At 38.2% G+C, this 24,236-nt stretch overlaps 1 protein-coding gene across 4 annotated transcripts in view; it reads left to right on the top strand.

Annotated features, from left to right (window-relative positions):
* The window catches only part of LIN54 (lin-54 DREAM MuvB core complex component), a 68,016-nt gene that overhangs the window by 32,291 nt on the left and 11,489 nt on the right, over window positions 1–24,236 (top strand). For all 4 annotated transcript variants that reach the window (XM_059922738.1, XM_059922740.1, XM_059922736.1 and 1 more), the window contains exons 5-7: window positions 18,129–18,345; window positions 23,600–23,673; window positions 24,037–24,234. In XM_059922738.1, coding sequence (XP_059778721.1) covers window positions 18,129–18,345; window positions 23,600–23,673; window positions 24,037–24,234 — 489 coding nt within the window. The remainder of the gene's footprint in view (window positions 1–18,128; window positions 18,346–23,599; window positions 23,674–24,036; window positions 24,235–24,236) is intronic.

Consider the following 24,236-nt stretch of genomic DNA (forward strand, 5'->3'; position numbering starts at 1 on the left):
GTATATTATTACAATAAATATCCTTCTGTTCATATAAACTTATTTGTGAAAATAATATTTTTCAGTATCTATAAAAACACAGGAATAGAATTGATGCTAAACTCTGTAGTGATATGAAATATTCCTTTATGGATACAGGAAGTAATCTTTTAAAATGAGTCTGATCATCTTATTGAAAGATGCATTTCAATAAAGTCTTTTTATATTGTAATAATCACAATTTGTAATATATTTGTTGTTTTAAGTGTATACAATAATTGTATTATGAACTCAAGACAAAATTATTTAACACTTAGAGCTTTACATAAATACATCTTTTTGTTTCAGAGAATTATGATAAAAGAATTTCAAGGATAAAAATGTTACACTAGAATAAAATTTTTAGAGGATATGGAATTCAAACACAAGTTCACAGAGGAAAAGGAATAATATAAATTTCTGACTGCTAAAGAGTTCTTTGTTTATATTTTTAAAAATATAATAGCTACTCGTGAGTATCAAATCAGTATGTTGATTTGATTCCATTGAATGCATTTTAAAAAGTAATGTGACAGTTTTATTTTTTAAATGCTAGTATTTATAGTGGGCTAGAAATTACAATAAACTGAATGATGTTCTCAGTCTCCCCGAAGGTTATCTCCACTCCAGCCAACTGGAAGGGAAAAGACATGGAAAAGCACATGTTGGGAGGCTTTTATGGACCAGACCAGATGGATGTTACATCATTCACTTCACTAGCTAAAGCTCAGTCTTGTAGGCTTACCTTACTACAAGGGAGCCTAGGAAATAAAATCTGGCTCTATGCCTAGGAAGCAGAAGAGAATATGGATTTTGGTTAGCAATAAGCAGTCTGTAGTGTAATCATCCATATATAGCCTAGTAGTGCTATATTAACAAAGGTAGTTGACATTAGTTAGGCAGGAAACTGGAAGCCTGAACAATAATGAAGATTTCCTGTTACAAAGAGTCACTCTTCCATTCTCCGTTTTTGAGTGGCTATCAATATTTATTGAGGTCCATGTGTGCTGTGTGCTGAGGCTGTGGGAACTATGGAAGAGCTTACAGTGGTTGGGCAGACAAAATTCAATGCACGTAAAACAATAATGAACAATGAAGTAGGTGCTAAGTTGTGTGGTATAGACAAGGTGGTATGAAACTAGAGAGAAAAGAAAAAGAGAAGTCCTGACGTTCCTTCATTCACCACTCAGCAATGCCTGCGCTGTGTTAGGGACTATATTCTTTGGGGAAATAGAAGAGAGCAAAAATAGACGTGTGGAACCTAAGGTCTACGGAGGTGTGGAAGGAAATGTGACAGAAATGAATTAAATGATATACAAAAATATAAAATTATAAAAGACATGTGATGGCATGAGATCCTATATAAGGGGATTCAACCACAGTTGGGATGATTAGAGAAGGCATCCCTGAGCTAAGGGTTTTTTATGGGTAGAATTAGAGTGGATGTCAGCCACAAGAGTGAAGGACTAGAGGTAATAATACATATGATGAACACATATGTATACATATGAGAGTACATACATACAGAGTACTAAGACAACTACTCTGATTAGAATTAGTAATCCTTTGCAGGGAATGGAGAACATAAAAAGATACGGTTAGATTATGGATAATTTTCAAAAGCAAGAAAATTTAGACTTAATTTTGTCATTGAATGGAGACTCATGAAATGTTTCTAAGGCAACAAGAGATATAATAAAAGTATGAAAGTGAAGTTTGCAAAAAAATTACTTAGGCAGTGTTTGGTAGATTCAAGGCAGGTAGAGACGAATCATAAAGCTGATTTTGAATTTGTTTTGCAAATATCCAGGCAAGAAGTGATATGAGCAATGACAGTATTGGAAAGTTGAGAGTTAGAACAGTTTTGGGACAGAGGTTTCAGAAGTTGATAGCTTCTGCTTTTGCTGTGAAGCTCTTAAATGTTTGAGTTAGGGGATGGCCCAATGAGTACAGTGTGAAGTGAAGGGAATCTGTTTTCCTGATAAACTTTAACACAGGTTGTTGTAAGATTGATAAGAGTTAGAGTTGAGGTGACTGCAGGTTGTAGGTCCCATTGATTCTGTAGCCTGAATTATTTTGTACGTATATAACTTCTCATGTCAGCACCCATTAGCCAGGATAAAGGAGTAGAAGGAGTAAATGACTGAGAATTTACTTCTTTTCTATGTTATTATATTGGTTTTGTTTTTATGCTTTTATAATTATGTTGTTTGAATACCTGTGGGGTTCTGTTGCCGTATTATTAACAGCTTTTTTACTATAGAAATTTAAAATATATTTAAAAAGTTAGAAGAGTAAAATTAACTCCCATGTACCCTTCATCCAGCTTTGGAATTATCCACTTAATCTTGTTATCATCTATAACTCTCTTCCCACTTTTTTTTTTTTTAAAGTAAATCATGTCATTTTATCTGTAGATATTTCTTTATGTATATAAAAGATAAGGACACTTTTTTTTTTAACTTATCCACATTCCTTTAATGCCATTAAATACCTAGTTAATTCACATTTCCCCAGTCATCTTAAATTTTTACACTGTGTTTGAATTCGGGATTCAGATAAGTTTGTGAATGATTGATATTTCTCTTACTTTCTTCATCTTCCTTTTTTCCTCTTGCCTTTAAAAAAAAATCAGGTTGTTTATATCCTATAGTTTTTCATAGCCTGGAGTTTGCTGGTTGCATCCCTATGGTGCTGTTTAGTTTTTTTTTTTTTTAATAAATTTATTATTTATTTATTTATGGCTGTGTTGGGTCTTCGTTTCTGTGCGAGGGCTTTCTCTAGTTGGTGGTGAGCGGGGGCCACTCTTCATCGCAGTGTGCGGGCCTCTCACTATCGTGGCCTCTCTTGTTGTGGAGCACAAGCTCCAGACGTGCAAGCTCAGTAGTTGTGGCTCACGGGCCTAGTTGATCCACGGCATGTGGGATCTTCCCAGACCAGGGCTCGAACCCGTGTCCCCTGCATTGGCAGGCAGATTCTCAACCACTGCGCCACCAGGGAAGCCCTGCCGTTTAGTTTTGAGAATTTTTGGAATAGAACTCAGATGGCTCCTACATCTTTAGACCTTAGCATGTGTTTTGCAGGTATTTTCTCCCAGTCTTTGGCTTGTCTTTTTATTCTTTTAACAGTGTCTTTTACAAAGCAGAAATTTTTAATTTTAATGAAGTTTGACTTATCAACTTTCTCTTTCATGGACTGTACTTTTGGTATTGTATCTAAAAAGCCATCACCAAACCCAAGGTAACCTAATTTTTCTCCTGTTATCGTGCAGGAGCTTTATAGTTTAGTTTTATAGTTTCAGGACCATGATCCATATGTGACAGATGTTAAGATTTGTGTTGAAATTCACTTTTTTGCATGTGGATGTCCTGTTGTTCCAGCACCATTTGTTGAAAAGACTATCCTTTCTCCATAGAATTTCCTTTGTTCTTTAGAGATGAGTTGACTGTATTTGTATGGGTCTACTTCTGTGCTCTCCTGTTTATCAGTCATTTTTAGTCTTTGCCAAGCTGATTAAAAGATCTCACATAGATTTGTATTTTTAAAAATTGTTCGTATATTTGTGTCTTCTGGACTCCTCTTCTGAACTCTGATGCCCTTTGGGTGGTTTGTCTTTTTTTTTGCTTGCTTGGCATATTAAGGAAAGTACTCCTTTGTTATCAATGTGGTTACAAACATTTTTCCCAGTTGGCTTTGTCTTTTTTTTCTTGCAGACATTCTGCACATTAAATTTGTCAAAATAGTGTCTTCAAGTATGAATTTTGAGTTTTTGAGCTATGCTTAGATAAGTCTTCCTTACTCCAATATTTTAAAATATTTATCCATTAAAAATCATTATTTGGTTTTTTTTATGTAATTATTTTACATATAATATTCTTTTATTACAAATTAAGTACAAGAACAGATAGACTTGTTTTTTAAACTTCATGGAATGGTTAAATTAATATTAGCCTCTGTATCAGTTTGATCCTGACTGATTTTTATAACCCATCTTGCAAGGTGGGTATCTAATTTTTGTATTGTGGTAAAATAATGCAACATAAAATTTACCATCTTTATGTACATTTTTCAGTGTTCAGTTTAGTGGTATTAAGTGCATTCGTATTATTGTGCAGTCATCTCTACAATCCATCTCCAGAGCTCTTTCCATCTTGGAAAACTGCAACTCTAAACCCATTCTTCGTGCTCCCTAGCCCTTGGCAGTCACTATTCCACTTTCTGTCTCTGTGATTTTGGCTACTCTACTTCATAAAACTGGGATCATATGTTATTTGTCCTTTATTTGTGATTGGCTTATTTTACTTAGCATAATGTCCTCAAAGTTCACCAGTCAGAATTTCCTGCCTTTTTAAGGCTGAATAATATTCCATTGTATGTATATTCATTTGTGGATGGACACTTAGATTGTTTCCATATTTTAGCTTGTGTGAGTAATGTTGCTGTGAACATGGGTGTACAAATACCTCTTGGAGACCCTACTTTCAATTCTTTTGAATGTATACCCAGAAGCTGAATTTCTGGATCATATGGTAATGCTATAATATTTAATTTTTTGAAGAACCACTATACTGTTTTCCACAATGACTGTAACTGTTTTACATTCCCATCAATAATGCACAAGGGTTCTAATTTCTTCATATCCTTGCGAACACTTTTTCTTATTGTTTATTCTCCATTTATTTATTGAAACTGGACATTGTGGGGGAAATAGCAGTATTTAAAATGCCCTGGTTCTTTTGTCACATCCAAGAAGCTCTGCTAAGATACTCAGTGAGAACATTTACGGATGAGATAAAGAGGGGCCTATGAAATCCTGAAATTGCAGGCTGAATTCTATATGCTTTTGTGCCTTTTCCTGGAGAAACTTCCATTGATTTAATTAGATTATGGGAAGTGGCGGGAAAGGGCAGAACAGGAAAGAAAGAGGGGAGGGAAAGAGGCGCATACATGGTGGGAGAAGGCAGCGCTGTGGGGTTAGGTTAGGGAATTCGCATCCGGATGCTGCGGCCCCAGGTGTGCGCCCACCTGCAGGTCCTGGCGCCATGCAGTGCATTCCCGCCCGCCGACGCTGGAGGGCGCGCCCGCGCACAGCCCGCCCCGAGCGGACCCGGGAGACGCTCCAAGGGGCCGACAGGGGGCGTTGTATAAGGACGGAGGGAGCCCAACCCGGAGACTCCGAGCCCAGCCACCTTCCCGGTGGAGGGAGGCTCCGCGGCCCTGGGTCTGGTGGGCGGGGCCGGAGGGAGGTTTTCCCTGCGCACCGGGGGGAAGAGACCCCACCTCTTCCAAATCCTGAGGTCGCCTTTTGCTTTGGGGGAGCATTGCCCCGAGTCCAGTGACCTTTGCAAAATCGTCTCAGGTTGTCTCGGAGGCAGGTGTCCCTGGATTAGAATCTTAGCTCTTCACTTCGCTGTGTGACCTTGGACAAGGAATCCACCTCTCTGAACCTCAGTTCCCTCCACCCCTAAAATGGGGCTAATGACCATGTCCAGATGGTACAGCCGGGGCAAGAATTAAATGAGACCCTGTGCCTGCAGGGCGCCCACGTAGCAGGGCACCTGGTACATGGTAAATCCTCAAACTACTGTCTTACCATTGTTAGTATTACTCTTATTACCTATCATTGTTACTACAGTATTACTACTATATGATTACTATGATTACTATTACTGTATTATTGTATTTATACATTGGGCTGCAGTTTGGCCATTCTAGATATCTGTCTCAAAAGACCTGTTCTTTTGGTGAGAACACGTAGTTCTAAAGCTTTTTAATCTTTTCCATTCTTAAAAGTTATCCAAGGGCCTAAAGTGTTTCTGTTTTTGTGCCATTCACTCCCATGCCATTGAATTTCACCCCATTTAAATTGATCTGGCCAAAATAGCTCTGTGAGCAGAGCGATCAGATGAAGTCTCAGGATTGCCGGCTTGAAAGATTCCTGCCGGCTTCTTGCAGGAAAGAGAAAGAAAAGCCAGCCTCTTCAAGGATAACCCCAAAGGCCATGTGGCCCAAAGGCCCCAGGCTGGGACGCAGGCGGTCTGGGTTCCGATTCGGGTTCTGCCCGCATGACTTCAGCAGTGTGCTCCGTCTCTGAATGTGCGCTCAGCTGGACACGACGAGGTCAGTGGATTTGCATCCTTTTGGTTCCTGCAGCTGTGATGACCTGGTTCCTGGTTCTCCCTTACCTATTAGAAGAGTCTGGTATTTGCACGGATGCGTGGGTGGGTCCGAGGAAGGAGAAACCAGCCGTTGCCAACCTCAAGGGGAGGACATGGATTCACAAAGTCCTCTGTTGGACTTAAGTTCAGCCACTGCCCACACATGACCTTGGCAAGTTACTCCTTATTCCTCCCCCAGGGGTCAGCATGTGGTGACATTCAGGGTGGGACACGTGTCCTTCAACCTTCACTTTCAGCTGGAGTCCCAGCCCGAAGCCCTGAAGAGAGAGAGGTGGCCAGAGGTGTCCATCAGCTGGAGCTCAAGGTCACCAGGGACCATGTTATGAAGGGAAAAGTGTCCTTGGACTTAAGTTCAGCCACTGCCCACACATGACCTTGGCAAGTTACTCCTTATTCCTCCCCCAGGGGTCAGCATGTGGTGACATTCAGGGTGGGACACGTGTCCTTCAACCTTCACTTTCAGCTGGAGTCCCAGCCCGAAGCCCTGAAGAGAGAGAGGTGGCCAGAGGTGTCCATCAGCTGGAGCTCAAGGTCACCAGGGACCATGTTATGAAGGGAAAAGTGTCCGGCACTGATTGATCTCAGGCTCCAGTCAAAGGCAAGTCTACCTTCCTTTATGGAGCCCTTCTCCAGCTGAGCAAGGTCACAGCGCCGTCTGCAAGGACTCTGGATAACCTAAGACTGGGTTCATGTCAAAGTCCATCCCTCTCTAGCCGTGCAACGTTGATGTGATGACCTAACCTCTGAGCCTCAGTTTCCTCCACTGGAAAATGAAGGTGTTGATTCTCCAAACTGATGGCACAGACGTCACCCATGGAGGACTCCCCCACTCTGGCCTCTCACTGTGCTCGGGTTTGGATGCTTCCGTGCTGGTGTTGCTTTCTTCTTCTCCCTAATCAGGAGAATTGATACGTTCTGCCCACCATCAAAGCTGAAGGTCAGGAGTTTAAATTGTGAACCAAGCTCCAAGATAAATGTTTCTCTGCACTGCAATGTTCATAGCAGCACTATTTACAATAGCCAAGACAGAGAAGCAACCTAAGTGTCCATCAACAGATGAATGGATAAAAAAGATGTGGCACATATATATATAGTGGAATACCACTCAGCCATAAAAAGGAACGAAACAATGCCAGTTGCAGCAACTTGCATGGACCTAGAGACCATCACATTAACTACAAGTCAGACAGAGAAAGACAGATGCCACGTGATATCGCTTATATGTGGAATCTATAAAAAGGGGTACAAATGAACTTATTTACAAATTAGAAATAGACTCACAGACAGAAAACAAACATATGGTTACCAAAGGGGAAAGGAGGGGGAGGGATAAAGTAGGAGTTTGGAATTAACAGATACACACTACTATATATAAAATAGATAAACAAGGTCCTACTGTATTGCACAGGGAACTATATTCAATATCTTGTAATAACCTATAATGGAAAAGAATCTGAAAAAGAATCGATTCATATTATATCATAACTGAATTACTTTGCTGTACACCTGAAAACAACACATTTCAAATCAACTGTACTTCAATTTTTTTTTTTTTAATAAATTTATTTATTTATTTTTGGCTGTGTTGGGTCTGTTGCTGCCTGCGGGCTTTCTCTAGCTGCGGCGAACAGGGGCTACTCTTTGTTGCAGTGAGCAGGCTTCTCATTGTGGTGGCTTCTCTTGTTGTGGAGCACAGGCTCTAGGCACACAGGATTCAGTAGTTGCAGCACACAGGCTCAGTAGATGTGGCTCTTGGGCTCTAGAGTGCAGGCTCAGTAATTGTGGCGCACGGGCTTAGTTGCTCTGTGGCATGTGGGATCTTCCCGGACCAGGGCTTGAACCCGTGTCCCCTGCATTGGCAGGCGGATTCTTAACCACTGCACCACCAGGGAAGCCCTCAATTTTTTTAAAAAAAGGATACAACACTGTTTTTCTGATAGTAGCCATCCTAATGGATGTGAGGTGGTATATCATTGGAGTTTTCATTTGCATTTCACTAATGATTAGTGATGTTTGAGTATCTTTTCATGTATTTATTGGTCATTGTATATCTTCTTTGGAGAAATGTCTATTCAAATTCTTGGCCCATTTTTGAATTGATTTGTTTGAGTTCTAGAAGTTCCCTATATATTGTGGATCTTAATCCCTCATCAGATATATGATTTGCATATTTCTCCTATTCTGTGAGTTACCGTTTTACTCTGTTGACAGTATCTTTTGAGACCCAAAATTTAAAAATTTTTAGGAAGTCTGGTTTGTCTGTGTTTTCTTTTCTTGCCTGTGCCTTTGGCATCCTCTAATAAGTCATTGCCAAATCCAATATTGTAAAGCTTCTGCCCTGTGTTGTCTTCTAAGAGTTTTCTAGTTTTAGGTCTTAGGTTTAGGTTATGGATCCCTTTTGAGTTATTTTTTGTATATGATGTTGGGAAAGGCTCCAACATCATTCTTTTGCATGTCGTTATCCAGTTTTCCCAGCACCATTTGTTAAGAAGACTGTCTTTTCCACTTTGAATGGTCTTGGCACCCTTGTTGAAAATCATTTGACCAGGTATGCACAGGTTTAGTTCTGGACTCTATTCTGTTTTATTGGTTTATATGTCTGGCTTTATGCCAGTACTGGCTTTATTTTTTAGGTTAAATCTTTGATCTATTTGGAATTTGTTACAAGGAATGAGTTACAGGGATCCAGCTTTTTTTTCTTCAGACTAAATGGCTAATCCATATCATTTATTAAATAACTCTGATTCTCCATGGATGCCAAATTTCATCATGAACTTTTCTAATATATGGGTCCTTTTATCTATTCCTTTGATCTTTAGCACTCTGTTCCTAGGCTAATCCCATATTTTTTTATTTACCCTATCTTGATAGTACATTTTAATCCTTAGTAAGGCTGGTTTCTGATTTGATTTTTGTTTGTTTGTTTGTTTTGGCCATGCTGCATGGCTTGCGGGATCTTAGTTCCCCGACCAGAGATTGAACCCATGCCCCCTGCAGTGGAAGTGCAGAGTCCTAACCACTGGACCACAAGGGAATTCCCTGGTTTCTGACTTTTGGAAGGCTGATGCCTTATAGAGCACATTGTCTAAACTTGCCTGATATGGTCATTTGACCCTTACCTTGAATTCTTCCATAGATACTAGCACATCACTTTAAAATTACTTATCTTTGTAACTATAACTCATGACTATGAATAAAACATAAGTTAATATCCATGAAAAATTTGCAAATGAATACCTTAACCTATTTCATATTATTTCACCAGTCAGTAAATCAGTGTTGAAAGTTCTGCTACCCATCTCAAGGTTTGACTCTGTTTTTAGTCACATATATTTATCTTTTCTCATTTTCTCATTTGTCTCTTTTAGCTTGAAGGCATTTTAAAACTTTCTAATTTGATTCTTGGTAGGTTTATTTTAGTAACCTAAAGTTTGGGAATTAGGATAATATAAACATAGTTTTTCTATGAAGTTAAGGTCTATAAACATTTTGTCACAAATTTTTTTAAAAAGCATATTAAGATGGAACCCTATAAATTCCTGATTTCAAACTGTATTGCAAAACTATAGTAATCAAAACAGTGTGGTATTGGTATAAACAAAGATAAATTGATCAGTGGAACGGAATAGAGAGCCCAGAGATAAACCCACACGTATGTGATCAATTAATTTGCAACAAAGGAGCCAAGAATATACAGTGGGTGTTGGGAAGACCAGACAGCCGCATGCAAATAATGAAACTGAACCACTATCTTATACCATACACAAAAATTAACTCAAAATGGATTAAAGACTTGAATGTAAGACCTGAAACTATAAAACTCCTAGAAGAAAACATAGGAGGTAAGCTCCTTGACATTGGTTTTGGCAGTGACTTTTTGGATTTGACACCAAAAGCAAAGGCAACAAAAGCAAAAGTAAACAGGTGGGACTACATCAAACTAAAAAGTGTCTCTACAGCAAAGGAAACCATCAACAAAATGAAAAGGCAGCCTACAGAATGCGAGAAATTATTTGCAAAACATATATCTTATAAGGGGTTAAAATTCAAAACATATAAAGAACATATACGACTCAATTAAAAAACAAGCAATCTGATCTAAAAACGGGCAGAGGAACTGAATAGACATTTTTCCAAAGAAGACATACAAATGGCCAACAGGCACATGAAAAAGTGCTGAACATCACTAACCATCAGGAAAATGCAAATCAAAACCACAATGAGATATCATCTCACACCAGTTAGAATGACTATTACCAAAAAGAGGAAGAAATAGCAAGTGTTGGCAAGGATGTGGAGAAAAGGGAACCCTGGTGCACTGTTGGTGGGAATGTAAATTGGTGCAGCCACTACGGAAAACAGTGTAAAGGTTCTGCAAAAAACTAAAAATAGAACTGTCATACCACCCAGCAATTTCACTCCTGGATACCTATCCAGACAAAATGAAAACACTAATTTGGAAAGATACATGCACCCCAGTGTTCAAAGCTGCAATATTTACAATAGTCAAGACATGGAAACAACCTAAGTGTCTATCGACAGGTGAATGGATAAAGAAAATGTGATACACACAACACACAGACATAGACATATATACAGTGGAATATTATTCTGCCATAAAAAAGAATGAAGTCCTGACATTTGTGACAACATGGATGAACCTCGAGGGCATTATGCTAAGTGAAATAAGTCAGAAATTTCTGAGACAAATACTGTGTGATCTCATTTATATATGGAATCCAAAAAAAGAAAGAAAGAACTCATAGATACAGAGAACAGATTGGTGGTTGCCAGAGGCAGGGTGTGTGGTCGAAAAGAGTGAAGGTGGTCAAAAGGTAGAAACTTCCAGTCATAAGATAAATAAGTTCTGGGGATATAATGTACAGCATGGTGACTATAGACAAGGTTGTATTATATATTTGAAAGTTGCTAAGAGAGTAGATCTTAAAAGTTCGCATCACAAGAAAAAAATTTATAATTATGTGCAGTGATGGATGTTAACTAAACTTATTGTGGTAATCAGTTTGCTATATATACATATATCAGGTCATGATGTTATACACCTAAAACTGATACAATGTTATATGTCAACTGTATTTCAATAAAAAAGAAAAACATCAGATCCTCTTATGAAATTATGCAAAAATGAGTGACCAGCAGAATGGCCATCATCAAAAAATCTACAAACAATAAATGCTGGAGAGGGTGTGGAGAAAAGGGAACACTCTTGCACTGTTGGTGGGAATGTAAATTGATACAGCCACTATGGAGAACAGTATGGAGGTTCCTTAAAAAACTAAAAATAGAACTACCATACGACCCAGCAATCCCACTACTGGGCATATACCCTGAGAAAACCATAATCCAAAAAGAGTCATGTACCAAAATGTTCATTGCAGCTCTATTTACAATAGCCAGGACATGGAAGCAACCTAAGTGTCCATCATCGGATGAATGGATAAAGAAGATGTGGCACATATATACAATGGAATATTACTCAGCCATAAAAAGAAATGAAATGGAGGTATTTGTAATGAGGTGGATGGAGTTAGAGTCTGTCATACAGAGTGAAGTAAGTCAGAAAGAGAAAAACAAATACAGTATGCTAACACATATATATGGAATCTAAGGAAAAAAAAAAAAAAAAGGCCATGAAGAACATAGTGGCAAGATGGGAATAAAGACACAGACCTACTAGAGAATGGACTTGAGGATATGGGGAGGGGGAGGGGTGAGATGTGACAGGGTGAGAGAGTGTCATGGACATATATACACTACCAAATGTAAAATAGATAGCTAGTGGGAAGCAGCCGCATAGCACAGGGAGATCAGCTCAGTGCTTTGTGACCACCTAGAGGGGTGGGATAGGGAGGGTGGTAGGGAGATGCAAGAGGGAGGGGATATGGGGATATATGTATGCATATAGCTGATTCACTTTGTTATACAGCAGAAACTGACACACCATTGTGAAGCAATTATACTTCAATAAAGATGTTTAAAAAAAAAAAATGAGTGACCAGTTACTTAGCTCTAAAACCTAGTCTTAAGTCATATTCTATGTAGAAATGCATATGAATTGCAACTTTAAGAGATTTCACAACTACGACTTTCAAGGTGCAGGGTACTTAGGATTCATTGTATGTCTTCTACCATTCTTCAGTACAACTTCTGTGAAAAACTATTTCCTGTCGGGTGTCATTACATGATACTTTATCTTGTACCAATGTATTACATTCACATTAAAAAAAAAAAGAGAGAGAGAATCATTCTCTCCCCAAAAAGGAATTGTTAAGTAAGTTTGGGAAACACCCTATACCATACCCATCTAGGAGTTTTGTCATGCTCATTAGCATATTAAAGACTCTTAAGAATTCCCATAGCAAAGACCTTTGTCTAACTTTGTTTACCTCAGGGTTGCATAATTAATGTGACAGAAGTAGGTTGTTTCATGTAATCTCTGATCTTGAAGAGCTTATGTTTAATGAAACAAACGCACTATAGTAAATGCTACCCAACCAGCATATGATTTTGTAGTAGATTCAGCAAATACCAACTTAATGTCCGTTCAGAACAGCAAAATTTGTGCAGGTGTCCTAAAGCAGTATGAGAATTTCATTTAGTGGTAATATTCTCTCCATACAAATAGAGACAAAATATAAAGAAGTGTTAGGTTGCTCGCCAGAATACACACAGGATTGAGACAAACTGGAACCAAAGCTCGTATGTCCAAACAATGATGTCTAGGCTGTGTTTACAAACAGAACCAAATTTCAAAGTGTACTCCCCGCCGCCCCCCAAAAAAGCAAACATATTTATATGGAATCCCACAAATTCAGGGTTTGGATATTGGTTGAGCTGTCTGTCAATCTCCAACTTCACCAAATAGGAATCCTCATTTACAGAAGAGGAAGAGTGTTTTATTTTTCCCTTTTTAAAAAAAAAATTAATTTAATTAAAAAAATTTTTTTAGGTAAATCTTCAATTAAGCAAGGACTTCTGGCATTTGCTAATTGGAAAATAATAAAGAAATTTATTCCTGTATATAATTATGACATAAATGTGTAAATAGAAATGGCTTAGGAAATAGTACAGATTTTTTAAAAAATCAAGTCCATGTTTTTCTGGACAATTACCAATACATGTTAAATGTAGCTATTTTGAATTTAAATTAAGATATTTGCTTTTTAACCCAGCTGTCAAGGGTGTAAATCAGGAAATAACAATAACTGAAGATTTCTGTTGAATGTACGTGAACTGTTTTTCGGGTAATGTGGTATGTTCAGAGAGGCATTCACACGGAGTTTCTCAGGCTACTCTACTTCAAGTAAGGTACCAACTTGTGAATTCTCAAAGCAGTTAAGTGTAGTATTCAAATGCTTTTGTCTTTTACAAAGTTGGTAGCTTTTATATGTTACTTAGTATTTTAGGTGTTAAAAAAATGCATTGTAATCAGTGGTTGCCAAGAGTTAGGGTTATAATTATAAAGGGAAGTGCAAGAGAGTTTGTGATGATGGAACAATTTTGTATCTTGATGGTGATGCAGGTGACATGAATTTATACAGTCTTTAGTGTACATCCAAAAAAAAGTCTGTATAAAAACTGGTAAAATCTGAATAAGGTCTGTTGTGTGGTTTAGTTAATAGTATTATACCAAATGTCACTTTACTGTTTTGATAATGTCCTATGGTTATGTGAGATGTTTTTCTTTTGGGGAAAGTGTACATGGGAACATTGTATTAGTCTTGCAACTTCTTGTGAAATCTAAAATTATTTTAAAATTAAAAAGTTTTTAAAAAATGCTATTTATACTTCTATTCAGTATACTAACCGATTAAAAAAATACTTTCATGTTTCTCAGAGCCAGATGTGCAACTTTAGTTCTTAACAGATTTCTTGAGGACTAAATGCTATTTACTTTTATTCAGTCATTTAGTAACTGTTCATTAACTGTCTACAGTAGGAGGCATTACAGTGTCTTAAGAAAATGGGCTTTGGAGTTGGCTCTGGTTCAAATCCTGGCTCTTCTACTTTTAGCTGTGTGAACTTGGGGAAGTTACTAAATCTCTCTGAGCTTCAGTTTCTCCATCTATAATGGGAATAATGATAATGATACACACTAATTGAGCATTATAATATGTGATGAGTTATTATTTGCACCTTACATAATTTAACTCATTTAATCCTTATAACAATCCTATGAGACCTATGAGAAAGGTGCCATTTTAACATTTTCAAATGAGGAAACTTAGGCACAGAGAAGCTAAGTTACTTGCACAAGGTCACTCAACTGGGAAATGCTGGAACCTAGATTAAAAGTCAGCTGGATTTTCTGTTTTTGCTATGCAGAACTAGCTTGTTGACGACCAACTGTCCCACCAAGAACAACTAAAAAGAAAAATAAAATGTATTTAAAAAATTTGTTTGAAGGTTTTGGAGACCTACCAGGGGAACCAGGACATTATAGGCCACCATCCTGAAGTCACGGGAAGCCTAGAGAAGTTGCCTGGTGTTCAGTGTGACCCTTCCCCTTAGGGCATTTGCTGATTTGTAAGTTGTGGCTGAGAGACTGAGAAGATGAGCAGAAAGTGGTCCCAGAAAGTTGAGGAGCTGAGCAGACCTGTCCGTCTTACAGACCTTGTGGACAGAACTTTGGGTTCAGGCGCCAACAAGGAGGAGGAAGCCTGGTAGATACTGGAGTCCTGGTTGGGGGAGGAGTGAACCAGAAATGGACAAGGCCTCCCAAAGATTGAAGCTCAGCTTCCAATCAGCTCGGTTTGTTATTGGTTTAGGGTAATCTGCCCCTACTCTTAACTGCCTGCCAGAAGCCGAAGTGAATGCTTTCTGGAGAAATATAAAATCATTCTAAGCCTCAAATTATTTACTTAATTTTCCACAAACGAAGTCTAGCACTTAGTCAAAAATCATTAGGCGTTTACTTAATTTTTTGTAACCGGTGTCTGGCACTTAGTCAAAAATCATTAGGCGTATCAGGCAACCAGACCAAATTATTCAAAACAGAGAGGTATAGGTAGTGGAGTTATCAGATTTGCTTTTTAAATAACTAAGATTAATATACTCAGAAATTTATTTAACAAGATGAAGAACTTCAGCAGAGAATTAGAAACTATAAAAAGGAATCAGATGAATATTTTCAAACTGAACACTGAGATTAAGAATTCAGTAGATGACTTTATCAAGCAAAAGAGAGATTAAAAAAAAGGATTAGACATTTTTTGAGAACCAAAGTGTAGAGAATTTCTCATTAGCGGACTTGCACTTAAGGAAATCCTAAAGTGAGTTCTTTAGGCAGAAGGAAAATGATCCCAAATGGAAGCACAGAAAGGGTATAGAAAGGACAGAAAGGGTAAATTTGTGGGTATATCTAAATGAATGTCTTATAGAGTTTAAATTATATGGAGAATTAAAGAATACTTAATGGTAGCACAAAGATGGGGCAAGAATAAACAGTGTTAACGTTCTGTGGTTCTTGTATTGTCTTGGTGATGTGTAAGTACTAATTTAATTCCTACATGGAACATTGTAATCTCTAGGGCAACTACTATAAGAATAGTAACATAATGTATAAATAACAAGCTACCACGGGGGAAATGAAATAATGAAACATTTAACAATAAAGCAGGCAGAAAAGGAGAGAAAAAGGAACAGAAGAGGACAGGTGGTTCAAATAGGAAACAGTCCAACCGTAGATTTAAATCCAAACAGTTAATTAGATGTAAAATAGACGTATGCTGATAAAAAATACAGTCAGATCTGGCTTTGTTCTAAAAGAGCCCTGGCGGTCCAGTGGTTAAGACTTCGCCTTCCAATGCAGGGAGTGTGGGTTCGCTCCCTGGTCAGGGAGCTAAGATCCCACATGCCTGGCAGCCAAAACACCAAAACATAAAACAGAAGCGATATTGTAACAAATTCAATAAAGACTTTTAAAAAAAAAAGGTTCACATCAGAAAAAAAATCTTTAAAAGAGCCAGTTATTTACAGCTTGTAAGAGTTGTAGCTTGAAGTTTAGGATACAGAAAAGTTGAGGGAATTCCCTGGCGGTCCAGTGGTTAGGACTCTGCTCTTTCACTGCCGTGGCTTGGGTTGGATCCCTGGTTGGGGAACTAAGATCCCGCAAGCCGTGCAGCATGGCCAAAAAAAAGACAAAAAAAAGTTGAACGTAGAGTTGGAAAAAGGGTATACTGTGCAAACTTAACTAAACCAGCCCTGGTACTTGTGCCATGCTGTACTTAGCTCATAATGTGGTTGCTAGATTTAAATCAGATAATCTTAGAGTTTTCAAAAGCAATGTCCTCTGTGTTAGGTACCCAGTAAATTTAACTATTACGTCTGAGGCACCTTGTTTCTTTTTTTTAAACATAATTTATTTTTCTTTTTTTTATTAAAGAAAATTTTCAACTTAAGTATAGTTGATTTATAATGTTGTTAGTTTCAAGTGTACAGCAAAGTGAGTCAGTTATACATATATATATATATACTTTTTCAGATCCTTTTCCATTATAGGTTATTATAAGATATTGAATATAGTTCTCTGTGCTATACAGTAGGTCTTTGTTGTTTATTTTATATATAGTAGTGTGTATCTGTTAATCCCAAACTCCTAGTTTATCCACCCCCCTTCCCCTACCTTGTTTCTGGAAATAGTATTCTTTTTTCCTTTTGAGTCGATAGACCAAGGACAGTGTCTCTTGTACCATTGTATGCATCTGACTCATGGGTTGCTTGATTTTTCAGTAGCTTCCATATGTACACATTTTATCCCTTTTCTTAAGTTTTATGTTTTCATTTAACTCACCATCACGGCTGTTATCTCTTATCTTTATTTTAAATCTACTCTGTGGTGCCTCTGCCTACTGATAATGTGTGAATTATTTTATGCTGAAGTAATCTACTTTGAGTACTATCTGTAGAGTTTCCAAACTAATGACATTCTTCCTTTTTTCCTCTGTACTTTTATGAAAATGTTCAAATTCTTCAGAATTATTCTTTTATAAATTATCATCCATATAATGAATATAGATTTCCTCAGTCATGTCACCTGTCTTTTGGTATGAGGGCTGTTTGAAGAATAGGTAATGGTGTAATTATTTATAAAATAATACCATAGAACTAATTAGAGAATCTTGTCTGGATCTTTGCTTTGTATGACAGTCTGTCGTACGTTGGTTAAACATCAATTGGAGACATCTTAAAAGGCTTTTGTTCTGTTCTGCTTTTGATGTTTCATTTAGCTTTTTGGGAAGTCACATTGCTTTTTGTTGGACTGAAGGAAAGGATTAAAAATGATTAAAATGATTGTATTGAGTCAGATCTGAATCATCCAAAATTGGTTTCCCTAGACAACCAAAATAGTGGTAATTTTGGATTGAATTTGGCCTTCTACCCATAGGTTAGTGGGTACATTTGTATCTGTGGAATATTATATAAGCCTTTCAGAATTGGCTAGACTTAATGAGGGCTTTTCTTTGGGGTTTCTTTCTCTTTTAGGACATGTGAAAATGAAGTTTGCTGTAGTTAATTTGGTGGGTAGCAGTAAAACCAAATATCTGTGTCCTTTCTTTCTGAATATGAGGCTTAATACTGAAAGTTTTTAAATAACCTTTTTCTTATAAATTTTAACTGATGTTAACAAAACTGTGTGAGTTCTTGCAATTTAAGTAATAGTTTCTTTATAGCAAGTCATCTGACCTGGACTGTCAAGGAAGTTAACTACTAGGGATGGTAGAACTCATTAATTTTGGTTTCACTCCTGTATTTATTACTATTCGTTTCTCTTTGAACAGGTTGTTCCTTTCAACAGCTTTTGATGAAATTCAGAAACATACTTTTTTACTTGAGCGGTTGTCATGAGTAAAAATGAAGTAGGAAAATAAAATCGCAGATTAATGAGAGCCATGTTGTATTGTTCACTAGGCAGTGAAATCAGCTGTGCAGACCATCACTGTTGGAGGAGTGAGCACATCACAATTTAAGACAATTATTCCTCTGGCAACTGCTCCCAATGTCCAGCAGATTCAAGTGCCCGGAAGCAAGTTTCATTATGTCCGACTTGTTACTGCCACAACAGCCAGTAGCTCCACCCAGGCAGTTAGTCAGAATCCCAGTACAAACACTCAGCCTCTTCAGCAAGGTTAGTAACCATTTTTTTTTTTTTAATTTATTTTTTATTTTTGGCTGTGTTGGGTCTTCGTTGCTGCACGTGGGCTTTCTCTAGTTGCGGCGAGCGGGGGCCACTCTTCATTGTGGTGCACGGGCTTCTCATTGTGGTGGCTTCTCTTGTTGTGGAGCATGGGCTCCAGGCGAGCGGGCTTCAGTAGTTGTGGCACACAGGCTCAGTAGCTGTGGCGCACGGGCTTAGTTGCTCTGCGGCATGTGGGATCTTCCCGGACCAGGGCTCCAACCCGCGTCCCCTGCATTGGCAGGCGGATTCTTAACCACTGTGCCACTAGGGAAGCCCTAGTAACCATTTTTTTTAAAAACAATAATTAATGCTTTGAACATTATTATAGAAGTTGGTCCTTTTCTTGCTGAAATCCTGATTAAGTATGGCATTTCAGCTGAGTATGAATCAGCAGCTGTTGCAGAAGGCAGTGAAATAGAATCCCAGTTGTATATAACTATAGTATTTTGTTCTGCTAGAAACTGATACACGGTGTGCTGTAATACCAGATAATCAGACTTAGTCATCACTTTGTGGGTAGCCATGTTATTGCTGGTTTAAAAGCCTACCGTTATGCCAGTGGGATAGTTTAAATGGAACCAAATTATTTATCTTATTTTCTAAGCTACAAAGCCGTCTAAACTACACAGGGTTTGGGGGTCAGTTGAAATGACCAGTAGGCAAGGTGTAAATGATAAATATGACTTTCATCCTTTACTTACTTTGAATCTGTAATTGCTAATGAAAGTCAGTTAAAATGTTATTTTACTCATTGGTATTTTTCCTGAAAAGTATTCCTGTTTGTAGTCCTACTTTGTTTGTGTTTAATCCTTCCAGCCTCCTGATACACATACACAGACTCACACACATAACCTTTCTCCATATTTATCTACTTGTTAAAAAATTGAAACTGTGAAAGGATGAGGACAGTTTATATTTGGTGCCTAATTTTTTTCCTTGGAAGACTACTGCATATTCTGTCAGTGTCAAAATGACATGGCAAGTGAATGATCTGTTGTTTGCTGGATGTAAATAGATGAATTAAAGACCATTTGTTTGCGCCTTCAGTTTTATTAAGGGATCAGAGGGTTGGAGCTGTCCGTTGCTGATAGCTAGTTCATCTAAGGGAAAGTGGAAGAAAAAACTTGGATTTTAAATTACTGATGGGAGAAAATGGAGGGTGCATGAGGGAAACAGTATTTTAGTGTGTATTCTATTAAAATTAGACATCTCAAGTAATTATATTTTCTATTTCCTCTTTAAACTGATTTTGAAAGAAAATCTTCTATTACCGTGCTCTCAATGAGAGGAAAAATAAAATTTGCATGTACTGCTGACTAAGGAAGTCAAGTGTATATTCTCTCATTACTTAGCAAGTGCTACTAAGTGCTGCAAGTCCAATTTTCTTATATATCATCATGATATAAAGCAGTCATTAGATATAGTTGGTTATATTTTATGTTTGTGTGTATACACATATGCTGAGTATCTATTTCCAGTGTAACGTTAGCACTGATTTACTCATTATCAAGAATAAGCGTTTGGTATGAGTAGAAGAGGAAGCTGAAGACCCAGGAAGAGTGGAGGAATGGGTTGGACATTTCATAATTCTAGTGTTATTTGCCATTTCCTTCTTTTCCAACCTTATGCCTGTCTTTCTGCTTCTCTCTACCTCGCTGTTCTCTTTGCCTCCTAGCAATCCCTCACCCCCCTCCTGCTTCCCTGCTGCTTCCTTTTTTGCTTTCCTTCACTTTCCCTCTCTGTTCTCCCCTCTGTCTCTCTGGCTTCTTCACCTCTCTCTCTGTATATTCCCTCTTCCCACCTACTCACATACATATACCACCCATGCTATTTCCCTCATATCCACCCATATTTCCCTCTTTTTGTCTTGCTCTCCTATCCCATAAAAGATCTGGGTATATGTAAAATATATTATTTCACAGGAATAACGAGTTAAATTTACAGTTTTCATTAGAGATACACTAAATAGTTGCTGTAGTTCATAAAATGTATTGATGTGTTTTTCTAAAAGCTTAATTCCCTATGAGGGATTTACTTAAATGCCAAAGGGAATTGGGCTCATCTTATACATTTTCCCATCAAAGCCATACAAACACCAGTATTCAAACGTTCCACCATATTAATTGCTGGCTGGATGGCAGGTAGCACAGTAGAAGGACCCAGAAGATTGCTTGGTTAACCTCTTTAGAATATGATCTACAATCTTGGTTAGGGAGGAAATCAATTTAAGAAATTAAAAACCCTCAAACACTTGCAGGTATGGTTTCTAAAGTTTCAAAGGAGACTGTTCTAAAAGGATTGTTCAGAATTGCTATTAAAGACCAAAAAAATTAAAGATTATGCCAGCATCTATGAAAACTGCAGTAGTGGTAATGTGGGACCATGCTCAAAAGCTGAGGAGGAAGCAACTATGCCCCAGTTAAAAAAAAAAAGTTGAGGAGGAGAAATCCAGACTGTTGACGTAGTTATATAAGTATGACCCCCTTCCCATGTATATTTTATAATGTTCTTTTTTCTGACCACTACGTTTTCTGTTTTCTTCATTCCCCAGATTTCAGTTAAAACGCAGCATGCATATGCCAACCTAATGTAAACCCAGAATTCCCAAGTTTTCTAGCTCTGTGTGTGTGTGCGTGCATGCGTGGGGACACTTCCCTGTCCTTATCCTTATGAGAATCATCCAAGACTCCCATGGGATGTGAGTAAGGGCAGGACACACACTCCTTCCCTGTCATTTCGCAGACCACCAGGAAGTTCCTACATTTCTCTAGCTGTGCAGTTACCTCAGAATTGCTGCTTGTGTGCTCATGAACCAATGACCATCATCGCCTTTTCAAGGAACAAGTGGTGTAGGGTGTCCTCTCTTCAGTGTCCCAAGCATGAATTCAGGCTTTTAATTCCTTTTAAGTCCTTATAGTGTTGCTACAATGGTTATTATAATCAAAACAGAACAGGAAGCAATTTCAAATCGGGTATCAGATGGCACTGCTCCTGTAATTCATGGTCATACACTCTTTTTGTAGAGCAACGTTATTGAGATACAGTTCTCATCTACCATAAAATTCACCCTTGTTAAATACAGTACAGTTTAGTAGTTTTTAGTATATTCAGAGATATTCGATCACCACCACTGATCACACGCTCCTTCTGGAGGTCTCCGACCTTCCCACCTTCCCCCTTCTCCCTAGTTTGTCACCTTGCTGCAGGGGCCTGCTCCCTTTTAGATCAGAGTACTCTCTCTCTAATGTTCTTCCAGGGCTCTCAACTTCCCGTCTTCAGCCATCAACCCTTCCATCCCCACCAAAAGTAAAAAAAAATTTGTTAACATTGTTAACAGCCTTTCTATCCAAGGAAGTCTGTTCTTTTTCTTTTATTGTTCAGAACAGTTTGTTTGATTCAGTGTTCACAGCAGTTTAGATCCCGTTATCTCAGCCTCTCTCTTTCATAGCAGGCTCTAGGCCTTTTGCATAAATAAGACCCGAAGGGATGTCCTTTCTGTCTTCTTAAATCCCTCCTTTAGACTGAGGAAATGGCAGTAGGCAGCATTAGAAATGGTACTTCTTTTGATCCAGACATACAGGTCTAGTACCAGCCTCTTTCCTGAACTTCATCACTGTATTTCTCCCTGTCAGGTTTCATCTTCCCTTTAGATCAGCTCATCCTTGCATTTGTAATTCTAATAGCTGTCATTTTCCCATTCACTTGAAAGCTCCGTGATAACCGATTGTTTTTCCCTTGTACCTACGGTTCCTGCCATCCTTTCACCTCCACCCTGTCTCTTGCAGCTGTTCTCTCCTTTCCATTCCCAGTGCCATCACCCCAGATTAGACTCTCATGTTTTGTACTCTTCTAACTTTCTTTGTTTCTTGCAGCTCTGTTCTGTTTTACACACGGCTGCCGCGTACAGTTTCTTTTTGTGCCATTCCAACAATGTTTCCCAACACCACAGTCCTCAGAAACTTCTCACTGCCTGCTGAATTAAGTATACAGATCTCTACCCTTACATTCAAGGCCTTCAACAAAACAGCCACAGTCTGCCTTTTTTTTTTTTTTGCCAGTGCTTGCCTACTTTAACCCTAGGTTCCAGCCAAACCCGTCTGTCCCGTAGCACTCTGTGAAGTGCCCAGCATCAAGCCTCCACTTCTCTTGCTCTGCCTCTGTGTGGACTGCCCTCCTCCAGTCTGTGTGCCCGCTCTGCAGCCTGAACATTGGTCAGGACTGTCTCAGGCACTGTCCTCTACGCAGCTTTCCCCGTTCCCAGCCCCTGCCAGTCAGGTGTATTATGTTCTGTCTCCTTTTGGTCTCCCACAGTGCTTTCTCTTTTTTTTTTTTTTAACAATATTTATTTTATTTGGGTACTTGTCTAATCTGCTCTACTTGAATGTAATCTCTTTGAGCAGGTGTCTTGTACTATAGTTTCCCTGGAACACTGTCTACAGTGACATTTATGTAGCAGTAATGGTTGTAATAACAAGAACAATAACAATAACGGGAAGTAACATTTATTGAGCGCTTACTATCTGTTGAGCACTGTTGTAGTAAATTTTCATGAATTAACATATTTATTTCTCTTACCTTGTAAGGGAGATACTATCCCTATATTGCAGATTGGGGATACAGGCAAAGAGAATTTAAGTAGTTAGAAAGCAGCAGAATTGGGATTTGAACCCCCAGGGTCTTATGACTTAGGAGACTACATTCTTTTCTTTTTAATTTATTTTTTATTGAAGTATAGTTGAATTGAGGAGACTATATTCTTAACCTTGCTGCTATGCTGCCTTTTAGTAGTACTCTGTAAATAATGAATTGTACACAGAATTAGAAATAGTATAGAACAGCATTGTTACCCAAGTTCCTGGATGGCAGTTTTTAATGTATGCATCATTTCATCTCACTGGATTTAGTAGTGAATATATAAAGCATCTGAATACAGACTGAAGTATTTTCAGTAGAATATCTTAAACGACAGACATTCTCTCATAAAGTGGATGGACTATAGCTACCTTAGATATAAGTTCCCTAGTTAGATGGGTTAAAGAATTTTGAAAGTAACTGTCTTGATTAAAGATTCCTCCAAATAGGAAAGCAGTGGAATTCTTTAAGCTCTCTCATGAGGATATCGTGAGGGAACTAAGTATCTTAAATGTTTTAAATACTATTTTCTGTATACAAACTGTCCTTTTCCTCCTTCCTTTTTACAAAGCCAAGCCAGTGGTCGTTAATACCACCCCAGTGCGGATGTCAGTGCCACTCGTCTCAGCGCAGACTGTCAAACAAGTGAGTATCACATCACTTCTTCTCTCAGTCTCTCCCAAACAGACAATTTACTTTTAAAATTGAAAGTTAAGATTTACGTTTAAGAGATTTATTTATTTATTTTTATTGAAGTATAGTTGATGGACAATATTATATAAGTTACAGGTGTACAATATAGTGATTCACAATTTTTAAAGTTTATACTCCATTTATAACTACTGTAAGAGACTGGCTATATTCCTTGTGTTGTACAATATATCCTTGTAGCTTATTTATACGTAATAGTTAGGACCTCTTAATCCCGTAAGTTTAAGAGGTTTATACTGAATTGAGAAACTGTGAAATTTATTTTCGTGGTCGTTGACATACTTCCTTTCTTTTTAGGTTGTTCCGAAACCAATCAATCCAACTTCCCAAATAGTCACCACCAGCCAGCCACAGCAGCGGCTTATCATGCCTGCCACCCCACTGCCACAAATCCAGCCAAACCTCACGAACCTGCCACCAGGCACTGTGCTGGCACCGGCTCCGGGAACAGGGAATGTAGGCTACGCGGTGCTTCCTGCTCAGTATGTGACTCAGGT

This window comes from Balaenoptera ricei, chromosome 5 (assembly GCF_028023285.1).
Source record: "Balaenoptera ricei isolate mBalRic1 chromosome 5, mBalRic1.hap2, whole genome shotgun sequence".
NCBI lineage: Eukaryota > Metazoa > Chordata > Mammalia > Artiodactyla > Balaenopteridae > Balaenoptera > Balaenoptera ricei.